This window comes from Suricata suricatta, chromosome 9 (genome assembly GCF_006229205.1).
Source record: "Suricata suricatta isolate VVHF042 chromosome 9, meerkat_22Aug2017_6uvM2_HiC, whole genome shotgun sequence".
NCBI classification, from domain to species: domain Eukaryota; kingdom Metazoa; phylum Chordata; class Mammalia; order Carnivora; family Herpestidae; genus Suricata; species Suricata suricatta.
The window spans coordinates 10,244,962-10,258,404 of NC_043708.1; the positions used below are offsets into that span (position 1 = coordinate 10,244,962).

General features: G+C 47.3%; 1 protein-coding gene across 1 annotated transcript in view; it reads right to left on the reverse strand.

Annotated features, from left to right (window-relative positions):
• Positions 1 to 1,891: 1,891 nt before the first annotated feature.
• UBR7 (ubiquitin protein ligase E3 component n-recognin 7 (putative)) overlaps positions 1,892 to 13,443 on the reverse strand; it is a 20,261-nt gene continuing 8,709 nt past the window's right edge. The window contains exons 7-11 of the mRNA XM_029950783.1: positions 12,225 to 12,433; positions 11,894 to 12,043; positions 11,146 to 11,308; positions 9,371 to 9,432; positions 1,892 to 4,131 (exon numbers count right to left, since the gene is read on the reverse strand). Coding sequence (XP_029806643.1) covers positions 4,039 to 4,131; positions 9,371 to 9,432; positions 11,146 to 11,308; positions 11,894 to 12,043; positions 12,225 to 12,433 — 677 coding nt within the window. The 3' untranslated portion in view covers positions 1,892 to 4,038. The remainder of the gene's footprint in view (positions 4,132 to 9,370; positions 9,433 to 11,145; positions 11,309 to 11,893; positions 12,044 to 12,224; positions 12,434 to 13,443) is intronic.

Below are 13,443 nucleotides of genomic sequence, written 5' to 3' on the forward strand. Positions count from 1 at the left end.
CAGCTCCCCTCGGGTCTGGGTCTTCAGCCCTAGACTGGAGCCACGCCTCCAGCGTTTCCGACGGCAGCTGACGGACGGCAGATGGCAGGACTTCTCCGCCTCCATCGTCATGTGAGCCGATTCCTCATGATGTGTACAGATAATACGCATCGTCTGCAGGTGAACGTGCGTGTGTACACACACACGTACCCAATAGGATATGTCTCTATGTCCTATCAGTTCTGTTTCTCCAGAGAACCCTCATCCAGTTATAAAACTTGTTGCTCGAACTACTGAGGAGCCTTCAGGCCCGAGGCGGAGGCAAGAGGGAGGCCAGGAGACTGGGATGTGGGATGTGGGTGGGAGGAAGGGGGAGCCCAAGCCACGCACCGGCAGGAGGAGAGTTGGCTGAGGAGAAGCCCAGGTGGGAGTTGCCAGGTGGGCAAAGGCAGGTGCCTGAGAGCGTCATGAACAGCCCCTCCCACTCTGCCGGAGGCATCACTGGGAGAAGACCAAAGATTTGATGGGAGGCCGGTGGAAAAGTCCAGAAGCCACAACCAGCCTTTTTCTTGGGAAAATACACCAAGGACTGGGAGAACAGGGGATCTGAGTGCCGCCTGAGGCAGCCAGCACTCTGGCACTGCAGGTGAACCATAGTAGAGTTCTCTGCTCCAGAAAAGTCTACTAGTTGTCATGCTTCAGGTAGGGCTTGATCCAGGGGCTTGATGCCTGAATCACCAAATCTCTCTTTCCTTTTTGCCTTCCATGGTGTCAACTCCCTCCAAAGACTGACCCCTCCAGTGCTTAGATTGATACCAGCAGCTGGAACAGTGTGATCAATGAACCTCAAACCACATGGCAGGAAGTGGGGGAGCAGAGATTGGGGCACTGCACCAACAGCATGGAGACAAGGGAGTCAAATGGCCAAGAGCAGAATAGGTCACCTGTGAGGATCATCCGTGAGGGCGGATCTCCTGTCCTGTCACAAGGGGAGGCTGGGTGACTTCTCCGGTCCCTTCTAACCTAGGGGCCCAGTGATTGTTAGCTGAAGACCATCTAGTGCCCAGTGGGTTCAGGGGGGCAAGTGAGGCACATTTGGCTTCCGCCCCGTGCCAAATGCTACGTGCCTCCTCCGACCAAGGCTTGCATCCAGCAGCCCCTTCAAGGTGACCTGGCTGGGAGACAGTGCCACTGGCTGCTGGGAACTGGGCTGGCTTCCCGCGGTTCCCACGTTCCCCAGACCACACTCGTCACTGGGGCGCTGAGCCAGGTCCCTACCGAGGTCCTGCCGTACTTCCGGGAGCTGGGAGAACCGGGGCTCTCCCGGCATCAAGGGTAATGTCCCCGGTGCTCACCTCGGTCTCCCAGTCCTTGGCGTATTTTCCCAAGCAAAAAGGCTGGTTGTGGCTTTCTGGACTTTTCCACTGAGTTTCCAGACATGTGGGCAGTTCCGGGGCCACAGACGGCAAGCACTCCGTTCACCTGAGCTTAACTCCCCATTGGTGGCGACCACAAGTCTGAATAATTTTCACAGAAGCAAGAGCTGGGGTGAGGCCAAAGATGGGCCTCTAGGCGGACCTCCCTTTCCCCACACCATGGGCTCCTGGCTTCTCTCCACACACAGTGGCACTTGGACACACTGCCCCTGGCCACAACCCAGGCCCCAGGGACGGGGGGGGGGGGGGGTGGCCGACAGGAGCCCCGGCCCCTCCCGGTAGCAGGGGCTCTGCTGGCGGGCCTCAGACCAGGCCACATCCTCTAGAACAGCAGGGGAGAAGTTGGCCAGTCTCTGCGTGAGCAGGGCCCCAGGGCAGGAGCGCTGCAATAATACATCGTCTTCGTGTGTCTTAGAAGCTGCAGAGGGAGGCTGTGCACATTTAAATAGGACTAGAAAGAGTCTGAAAAGCCACTATTTTGTGGAACTGGTTTTATTTAAATTTTACGGAAACCTGATTGAAGTGTATAATTGTAAGTCCAGTAACAAGTCTACAAAAATGCACATACGAGGCCAGAATTCCTTAAAAGCAACTAAGATCATATTCTCGTTCGGCATAAAACATGCATCCGTATCAACTGCCGCGTGTTGGCCAAAATCAGTCTCTACGAGAAGAGACGGTCCGTTACGGTCAGTAAGAAAACTGGGTGTGAACACAGACGGAAAGAAAAGAGGTTTTCTGGTTAATGTAAAAGGAGGAGCAGTACCTTTCTCAACGAGCCCTTCAGCCCTGCGTGAGGCGTGTTACCGCGCTGCGCGGTCAGGCGTCGCCTCCGAGACCCGGTCCTGACCCGTCATCAGAGCAAGGGACGTCCTGGCAGTGAAAGCAAACGTCGGAGGAGACAGCCGCTTTCCGGCCACAGCGACATGCCAGCGCAACCACAGCGGGTGCTCAGGGATCCTCGGGCTTCGAAGAGGGTCCCCGAGCTGGGGACTGGGGACGACCTCGAGGAGGCCCCGGCGTCTCCACCTCGCTTTCCCGCAAGGCCAGCTCAGGGCACGTGAGCACCTCCTGCGGCCCCACGCAGCCCTCTTCGTGGGGATGTGCCATCAGGAACCTGGTGCAGACGCAGACCACCACAGGGCGGCCGCTGTCCTGGAGGCCCTGCCGTCCTGCAGGCCGGGTCATCGCCTCCAGGGACAGGCCTATGCAGCGGCTGCACACACAAAGGAAAATCAGTGTACACGTGTGGCCCCAAAGCCTCCGGTGCTTAGGGTCACATACTTGAGGTGTGTCCCCTGTTGTCAGGAGAGACCGTGTTGCTCCAGCGGGAGAGCAACTGAGGCCTGGGTTTATCAAAGGTGTTTCCCGCACAGGCCGAGGGCTGGAAAGAGACTTCTTACCAACTGAAACCCAACATTCCCCTTAAACCCAGCATTCCACAAGGTTCTTCAGAAGCCGGTCTCGTGGTCGTTAGCCGGCTGCGGACTCGAACATTTATTTACATGAAGCTCAACACGCGGGGCCCCGGGGGCCTTGTTCGGAGCCTCTTCCTCACCAGGGCCCTCCCTGCTCTGCGCTACACGTGAGCTAAACCGGTTCTGTTTTCGCCTTCAGCACAGATTTAAGGGGAAAATAATTTATTGGGGTTCTAATAACATTTTCATAACAGAATATCAAAATAGGTCCGTTTTTAATATATGCTTATGAATATCCCTGATAAGGTAAAGAAATCCAGAGGACTTTGTAAACCACTAAGATTTCACAGGGTCGTACCCGGTCTGTTTTCTAGGCAGCAGAAGAGGGGCTAGGACACTGGCGAATTTCCCGCCGGAAGCCCAGGGAGCACGACAGTACCGAAATGCTAGTATTCTAGTGCCAGTGGAGTTGTGAGTGAAGTTGTCACTTTATTAGTAAAAATCGTAACAAAGGCTGGCTTCCTCAGTCCCGCCATCGGCCACTCTCCCTGCTCGTGACCGACGTCCAGCCAAGAAAACCATCAGCCCTGACTCTGCCGGGGGTCGGGCCCAGGGCAGGCGACCTTGGAGACGCCCTCTGAGCCGCCACCACACTCGCCCAAGCTCGGATGTGGCAGGAGAGGCAGACCAGGCCTGAGGCAGCTCTGACCCAAGGCACCACGATCGGAGGGGTGAGGGCCCTGGAGGGCTTGCGGCGGCCAGGAAGGCCGCTCCCGCCAGGCCCCGGCCTGAGGGGGCCCAGGGCGGAAGAGCTCTGTGGCAGAGTAGACACGTCCAGAAGTTAAAGAACAAATCGTTAGGGAAAAAAACAAAAACAAAAACCAAGTAATTTACTGTCTCAAAACCAAATCAAACTTCTTAAAACTTCTAAGCGAATGACCTGGGGGTTGTCTAGCAGTCCGCCGGCGGCCGGCAGTCTGGAATGAGCTGCAACAGCGGAGTTGGAGTCGGGGGTGCCGTTGTGAAATCAGCACAAACATTGCGGCGACAGCGGTTAAGGAGGAAAGGAAGCTCAAGGGCGAGGGGGGGGGGGGCCTCTCCAAGGGGAGGCCGGAACAGGACCAGATGTGAGACACGCCTCTTTTATTCCCGGCACAGTAAGTGGCCTTGGCGCTGGCCCGGATGGGCAGGCGCCACCGTCCCCTCTAGCTGCAGTAGTACTGCATCCCGTCCACTCTCCTCCGCTTTTTTGACTGAAACTCTTCAAAGAACTGCTGGATGTCCTCTCTCTTAACAACCTGTGGAAGAAAAAGCGAAGATGAGGAAAGGGAGACGCGGTGCGGAGCAGCAGTCACGGCCCACTGCTCCCGGGCGGGCTGGACGACGTGGCTGATGAGAAGTCTTCTCGGGGCACCGGGCGGCTCGGTTGAGCTGATTTCAGCTCAGGTCACAATCTCACCATTTTCGTAAGTTCAAGACCCGTGTCGGGCTCTGCACTGATGGCACGGAGCCTGCCTGGGATTCTCTCTGTGTCTCCCTGTCACTCTCCCCTGCTCGTGCTCTCTCTCAAAATAAATAAACTTAAAAAGAAAAAAGAGAATGATTTGAATGTGTAACTAATCACCCTATCGCTGTCCGATAGGGCGCTCATTCGTGCAGGCGCACGGACGCGGCTGGGCCCTGGTCACACGGCCACGAAGAGCGGAGCAGTGCGGAGAGCGCAGCTTCCACAACCCACCGTGCCTTCCTGACCCGAAATGAAATAAAAGCAGCACCCATCTACCAGGATGGACGATTCGATCGGATTTAATGCTTGTAAAACACTGCCTGGCACATAGTAAGTCCTTGGGTTTTTTAAATTTTTTAAATGTTTAATTATTTTCAGAGAGAGTGAGTGCACAAGCAGCAGAGGGCAGAGAGAGGGACACACAGAATCGGGAGCAGGCTCCAGGCTCTGAGCTGTCAGCACGGACTCCAACAGAGGCTCGAACTCGTAAGCCATGAGATCATGACCTGACCCGAAGCTGGAAGTGTAACCAACTGAGCCCCCCAGACGCCCCACGGAGTAAGTTGTTAACTGAGCGCCTGAAGTTCTCCCAAGCCCACTGCCCGCGCCCAGGACCACAGCTGTCTCTTGGGAACACCCTTCAGCACTGCGTGAGTGCCCACAGGAAAGTCTGTTTTGCTTTGAGATTTATGTTTTCTTCCTTAATGGAAAAAAGGAACTAAGAAACTTTTCCCTCTTCAGGAGTCCAAATTTAGAGATGTTTGCCGCCTAAAAAGAATAACTGGCAACAAAAAGGTAAAGCAGCACAGCTCTAAGTCAATGGAATATGCACTTTATGCAACGAGAAATTTGTCTTCCATCTGATTGGGAAAAGATCAGAGCATCACACATAGGTGTTCAAAATATTAGCAAAATAAAACACTAGAAATAAGAAAAGGAGACAAAGGGACAATATGGACCAAAAAGTAAACTGGGAAAATCTGGCAGGAGCCCCACCCAGGGGTGCCTCCGCCAGCTGCCCTGACCCAACAGCTGCCTCCGGTCTATCACAGGAGACAGGTGTGCTAATTTACTTGTTAATTACAAAGGTAACACATTCTGGTAGTTCTGAAGGAACGCAGGTGCCGCAGGGCGAGGGCGGGGAAGAGAAGAAGCTCGTGAATGCAGGTGAGCCAGAGGGAGGGGAAAAACCAAGAAGGTAGATAAATACTTGGATATAAAATGCTCCCCCCCCCAAGGGCAAGTGCTGCCAACACACCCACACACCACACACCCCCACACCCCCACCCACCCACACACACACACACACACACACCCAGCAGACGTGAGTCAGTTCCACGGGGGAAAACACTCATTCATCCTCGAAATGGAAAACCACAGACTAGTAACTGATACACCGATTTCACAAGCACCGAGTCAGGCAGGGAGGACTCAGAACCCTTGATGGATTCAAGATCTAGATACTGAAGATGCTTTTGATATGAAAGCTCAAAGCTCTAATATATTTGCTAACTGGCTTGGAAATTCACACTTACAAAATGCTAATATAAAGGACACTTAGAAATTCCAACTGGAAGGATCTGTCCCTACCTTGGATGGCCAACACTAAACACTGAAAGGCAAAAAAAAAAAAAAAAATTTCCTGCCAGGATGTTAGGAGAGGGGATGTAAAAGCACGTAAGTCAGAGCATGTAATTTTTAGCTTCTGACCCTCAAAATGGTCACGGCCAACATGCAGAGGAGAAATGTTAACGAATAAATACTGGGGCTCAATATAAATCATTATATATTGGTTTCTTTCAGAAGTTTTGTAGTTCCTAAGTGTTTTTTAAATCTTACTTATTTTTAATATTTATTTTTGAGAGAGCCTGAGTGGAGGAGGGGGAGAGAGAGAAGGGGACAGAGGATCCAAAGCAAGTCTAGGCCAACAGCAGTAGCAAGCCCGATGTGGGGCTCGAACTCACAAACTCCGAAACCATGACCTGAGCTGAAGTGGGACACTCAACTGACTGAGCTATCCAGGGCCCCTGAGTGTTCTTCTTTTATAGTCAGACACAAATATAAAATAAAAGGCAGTCCATCACCTGAGAACATCTAGAATTTATAATCTTATGTGAACAAATACAACCAAAGTAGATTAAACTTATTGAAATTTGAAGTTCGTTTTTTTTTTTTTTAAAGTTTGTTTATTTTTGAGAGACAGAGAGACAGAGCCTGAGCAGGGGAGGGGCAGAGAGAGAGGGAGACAGAATTTGAAGAAGCTCCAGGTTCTGAGCTTTGCTATCAGCACAGAACCTGACACAGGACTCGAACTGGCGAACTAGGAGATCATGACCTGAGCCGAAGCTGGATGCTTAACCAACTGCTCCACCCAGGCGCCCCCAAAACTTAAAGTTTTTATTTGTTTTTGTAAAGACCTAGTTCATAATGTCATAGAATAAACAATAAGTATATTTTCATGTCTTTTTAACTCATCATATTAGATTAAAAAATTATCATAGATTCATAAAAAGCGGCCCTAGTGATGACAAAGATCCCTATGTTGAAGATCCAAGTGAAGACTGAAGACCATTGCTGGTTTCAGGGGCGCCTGGGGAGGCTCAGTCAAGTGTCCGACTCTTGATTTCAGCTTAGGTCAGGATATCACAGTTCATGGGATTGAGCCCCGCGTTGGGCTCTGCACTGAGAGAACAGAGCCTGCTTAGGATTCTCTCTCTCCCACTCTCTCTCTGCCTCTTCCCTGCTTGCGCACTCTCTCTCCCTCAAAATAAATGAATAAACTTTTTTAAAAAAATTGCTTGTTTCAAATGTGAATGGAAAAAGACTGTATCTTTTACATGATCTTAAGTACGTGTGGTCAAATCAATAAAGAGCCTTCTGACCACAAACCGCACAAGAGTAGAGTCAAGAACACACATACTCTGGGCGCCTGGCGGGGGGCTCAGTCAGTTAAGTGTCCAACCTCGGCTCAGGTCATGATTTCAGTTTGTGAGTTTGAGCCCCGCATCAGAGCCTGCTTAAGATTCTGTGTCTTTGTCTCTCTCTGCCCCTCCTCTGCTTGCTCTCTTTTTCTCAAAAATAAACATTTTTTAAAAATTAAAAAAAAAAAAGACACACATGCTTTAACACATATGCAAAGACCTGAAATGGCCATTAATAGTACAGATATCAACATGCACCTGAAACTAATATAAGAGTGTGTGCCAACTTTATTGTGATTAAAAAACAAAAGTGCTGGGGACCTGGGGGGCTCAGTTGGTTAAGCGTCTGACTTTGGCTCAGGTCATGATCTCACAGATAATGGGTTCAACATGAGGCTCTACAGCTCAGAGCCTGGAATCTGCTTCAGAGTCTGTGTCTCCCTCTTTCTCTGCCCTTTCCCCACTCATTCTCTCTCTCTCTCAAAAATAAATAACATTAAAAACAAAAACAATAGTGCCAAGTGCACCTGGGTGGCTCAGTCGGTTGAGGGTCCGACTTCAGCTCAGGTCACAATCTCGTGGTTCATGAGTTCGAGCCTCGCATCAGGCTCTCTGCTGTCAGCACAGAGCCAGCTTGGGATTCTCTGTCCCGCTCTCTGTGCTCTCTCACAAATGAATAAACATTAAAGAAATGAAATCGGGCCAAAGTGAAAACCAGTTACACCTATGAGCATTCTTAGTTCTAGCAAAAGAGAAGCGTGAGTCTGCGGTAGGCAGAGGGACGGGAATAACTCGTTTCAGAACTGCGGAGACACAGGAGGATGTAGACAGTGACCACAGAGAACAATCTCTAAACAAATAAGAAATCTACTAAAGACAAAACTCTAAACTTCTGACTTCACAACTCACTTTGCAGAAAGGCAGCGCTGCGATCCTGTGCCCCCAAAAGCCCCAAGTCCGTCCCACCTTCACGAGCAAGGAGAGCGGCCCACGCAACATGGCAGACACTCCTTCCAAGAAAACAAGTCTGGGGGCGCCTAGGGGGCTCGGGCGGTTCACTCTTGCTTTTGGCTCAGGTCATGACCCCAGGGTTATAAGACTGAGCCACACTGACAATGCAGAGTCCGCCTGGGATTTTCTCTCTCTCCCCCTCAAAATAAAACAAACATTACAAAAGGCAAGCAAGCAAGCCTTAGCACACTTCCCAGTACCCGTCAGACCCACATGTGACTTGATTTCTGTGTCCAGACATAGCAGAACAAAGCATCAACTGTCTATAAGGACAGCCTTAGAACAAGAAAAGTTAAATTTTGTTTTATATCTGCCTTTGGAAGACAGAAAAGTATTTCAGGAAAAAATTCTGTCACAAACGTATGAATAATAAAGAGCGAGGTAGTACTTATAAATTAATCTGGAAGATTATTTAAACCATTTTTTTTTAATGTTTACTCATTTTTTTGAGAGAGACACAGTGTGAGCCGGGGAGAGTCAGAGAGAGAGACAGATCAAATCCAAAGCAGGCTCCAGGCTCCAAGCTGTCAGCACAGACCCTGACACGGGGCTCAAACCCATGAACCGCGAGATTATGACCTGAGCCAAAGTCGGACGCTCAACCAATTGAGCCACACAGGCGCCCCATGATGATTTTAAATATTATTCATTTTAGAATCAGTGTCACTCTTGAAAGTAGATAGACTCTCTTACTAGCCAGAAAAATATTTTAGCCTCAATTTTGATATTCTTTTATTCTAAATTATAGAATCCAAAGTCCAAAATAAGGGATCTGGAATTAATTTTTCCCTGCTGGTCATTTCCTCTTCCTCCTCCAAGGACCTCTGCCAGGGTCCCGGCCTCCCCTCAGCCGCAGAGGCGCTCTCCAGACCCCGTGTGACTGCCTCCCACTCCTCCCCAAGCCCAGAGCTGGAAAGGACTCCCGGTGAGGCCAGGCCCTTGACTGACCGACCACCTGCTCCTGATTCCCGAGCCCTGCCCGCAATCCCCTCTTAAAGATCCAGGTTAAGACACACAGTCATTTTTTCATCCAAGATAATAAACAGTTTTTTCAAAATGCAGAGCTATGAGTAACATTCTGTAATGCAACATACATACCGTGCCTTCATCAGCAAATCTCTTGAGATAATCTTTAAGTTCAGTCTTCAAGTCATTGTATTCTAAATCAAAACAACCAAAAAGGTACATAGACTTTAGATGAGTCATTTGCTTTTAAAACAAAGAGCTTCTTTCCCACTGATGGTTGAGTAGGTTAATACTTTAAATTTTTCTCTAAATGAAACATGCATGGAAACTTGCTCCCAATTTCTCTCAAGTTCTTTCATTTTGGTTTTTTTAAATAATTTTTTTATGTTTTTTTTTAATTTGTTTTTGAGAGACAGATAGAGAGGGGAGGGTCAGAGAGAGAGGGGAACACAGAATCTGAAGCAGGCTCCAGGCTCTGAGCGGTCAGAACAGAGCCCGACGCGGGGCTCAAACCCACAAACCGTGAGATCATGACCTGAGCTGAAGCCGGATGTTTAACCAACTGAGCCACCCAGGCGCCCCTCAAGTTCTTTCATTTTGATACTGAGGATCCTACTTCTTAAAACAAATAAGCAAGCAAAACAAACAACAAACAAAAAACTAAAAAAAAAATCCTCATTCCAAAAAGATTAGCTAAGAATGTTTTTTCACTTATTTTTTTCTTTAAAAAAATTTTTTTTAATGTTTTATTTATGTTAGAGTGAAAGAGAGACAGAGCATGAGTGGGGGAGGGGCCGAGAGAGAGAGCAAGACAGAATGTAAAGCAGGCTCCAGGCTCTGAGCAGCCAGCAGAGCCTGATATGGGACTCGAACTCAAGCAGTGAGATCATGACCTGAGCCAAAGTCAGACATTGAACTGACTGAGCCACCCAGGCGCCCCTCATTTATTTATTTTTAGAGACAGAGAGAGACAGAGCACAAATGGGGGAGGGGCAGAGAGAGAAGGAGACACAGACTCTGAAGTAGGTCCAGGCTCTGAGCTGTCAGCACAGAGCCCACAGAGGGGCTCGAACTCACAAACTGTGAGATCATGACCTGAGATGAAGTCAGACGCTTAACTGACTGAGTCACCTAGATGCCCCTAGCTAAGAATTTTTTAAAGGGTTTCCTATCTCTCTGGAATTCTAGTAGTTGAAATAATCTTGGACTCCTCAAACTTTAAGTTTCAAACTCGTTTCACTCACCCAACAGCTCATATTATGTATGAGGCACCCTGAGTGCTACAAAAATCCTTCAAATGCAGCCTCCATCCTCAAAAAGCTTTTAAGTTTAATAAAGAGAAAAGAAATCAATCAGAGAGTTAAAAATAAGATAGAAATGATCAATGCCCCAGAGGTGGCGGCATCTGAGACTGACTGGGGTGGAAATTACTAAAATCAGTGGGTCATGCTGGAGGGAAAAAATGTAGACGCCTGCAGTCCAGGGCTCAGGGATATCTGCCCCTCTGGCGGTTCCCTGTGAACCCCTAAAGCAGCCTCAAGGACCTCAAAAAGATGACACGAGTTGCTCAGAAAGAGGACGCGTAATGCTCCATGAAAACTGTTTCAACAGATGGGCAAAGAAATTGTTACTCCGTACTCATACATCTTCGCTGAGGCAGAACGGCACGTAAGGTCTCCCAAGCACGTAACCACTCTAGCACCTAACGCTGACTCAGTGGTAATCACCGCGAAACTCACAGCAGCGCTACCGTCGGCAAGCGTCACTGAAGCCTACTCCATAATTCCAATCTTAAGCTTTTTCTGTGTTATATTAAAACTGTAGGTATTACAAGTTTTCCTTATATGTATTTTGACAGTACAAGAAGCTTTATGAACTTCAAGACTTCTGGTTCAAACAGCACTTACCACAAATAAGTTCCACCTGCTGGACTCTGTCCATGCTGTTAAGGGTGTCCATTAGCGGGTCTCTCCTGTCAGCTGCCTGGTCGACCTTGCCCTTGTTTTCGTAAGCCAGAACCGTGTCATATTCATCCGTCAGGAACAGCACGTCGAGGTCGCCATACATTTTCTTCAAAAAGTAAAACCGGTTTACCATTAGAACATACGTACATCATTCCCGGAAAGTCAACCTCAGGAGAATCACTAAAAATTTATTTATTTATTTTTTAGATTAATTGCCAGAAAAGCCTGAGCCTTATAGTACAGAATTGTGTGAATGAGAATGATTTATTCTTTTTGCCCAAATCTCTTTTAGGAATCTCCCAACTTCCCAGTAGGTGTTCTATGGTCTCAAAGATCTTTATTTAAAAACCATTTAAAAAAATTTTTTTAATTAAAAATGAAAGCCACTGACTTACTGTAACGTTCAAGTAATTTTTATTCCCAAGCAAATTCTGATATAAAAGATAAGAATTTCTATTTTCCACTAAAATGAAGTAAAAAAAAATGAAGATAATAAAAAGTATTGCATAATTCTTAATTTCTTCCCCAAGCATTCAGACTACAAATAGCATTTCACAAATGTGTTTACTATGAAATATTTCCGAGTTCTCTACAGTCCTAACATCAATTTCATACACATATTTTTCAGAAGGTCTTATTCTAAGCACCAGTCGATATACCAGAGTAACCTTGCCCTTGACCAGGCGCTCACCATACAGTCTCTGCAGGTACATAACTTGCTACGCCAGTTCAGGGGCCAGTAGGCGGCTGTGTCTTTCTTTATAAACTGCTTAGCCTTAAGCTCTTGAAGTTTGCAGCCAGACTGTGATTCTGGGTTGAGATGTTGATTCTTAAGTCCTGTCTGAAATAAAATTAAGTTTTGAAGTGTGTTTTTTACAGTGACAGTTTTCATAGCTTAGACTGTATAAAAGGAATTTCTTTAGGCAAAGGGTACTTTATAGTTGAGATCCACAGCTACAGAGCCTGCGGAATTAATTTTGCTTAAGCTTTATTTCTTTGATGGCTTAGACTTCATATGTTACCTGGAGATCAGATGCAGAACTAGAGCTGGTACATGGTTCGTTACTCTGCTCTGCGTTAACTTCCTTGACCGCATCCTTTCCGTGTTCTGGAACATCCTCTCTGAGGGTACTGTCTTGATGATCTCCATTTTCAGGTTTGAGGACTTCCTGATCACCTATTCCATCAACGTTCAGCACCAACCCATCATCCTCCGCAGATACTTTGGTTACTGTGGGTTCAATGAAAGGAAACACACACATATCCACAGTGAAATCACTTAGTCTGATTAAAAAAGATTTCAAAATCTGGAAAAAGAGAAAGTCAACCTTAATCTCTGGAATAATGAGAAAGGAATTATCGACTTTTCCTTAGGTTATGCCTATCTAATCCAGAATTCAAATAATTGAACAGTTCATTTAAAAATATCAATCACGGAGTACCTAATTGGTTCAGTTGGAAGAGTATGTGACTCTTGATCTCAGAGTCATGAGTTCAAGCCCCACATTTGGTGTAGAGATTACTTAGATAAATAAATCATTAAAAATAAATAAATAGGGGCGCCTGGGTGGCTCAGTCGGTTGAGTGTGTGACTTCAGCTCAGGTCATGAACCATAGTTAATGGATTCGAGCCCTGCTTTGGGCTCTATGCTGACAGCTTGGAGCCTAGAGCCTGAGCTTCCAATTCTGTGTCTCCCTCTCTCTCTTCCTCCCCTGCTTGCATGCTGTCTCTCTCTCAAAAAATAAATAAACATTTAAAAAATTAAAAATAAATAAATAAAATTAAAAATTAAAAAAAAAATAGGGACGCCTGGTGGCTCAGTCAGTTAAGCATCTGACCTCGGCTCAAGTCATGATCTCGTGGTTTGTGGGTTCAAGCCCCACATCAGGCCTTCCTTGGATTCTGTGTCTCCTTCTCTCTCTGCCCCTCCCTCACTTGCACTCTGTCTCTCTTAAAAAATAAACATTAAAAGAAGAAATAAAAATGCCAATCACTACTTAAGCATTTTCTCTGCAAAGGAAAAAGAAAAATATTGCAGACGTAAAAAAGAGGATGGAGACCTCAGGAAGCAAGAAGCAGGAAGAGGTTTAACTACAAAAACAGGCAGAAGGGTAGTTCTGGAAAAAAACCCAGCTTTTCTCAATGAAAGGAAGGAATAAAAAAAGGATGGATACAGACTCAGAAATACTGTCAAAAAGAGAAGAGCATGATAAGGAAGCTCATGTCGAATGACGGCACTG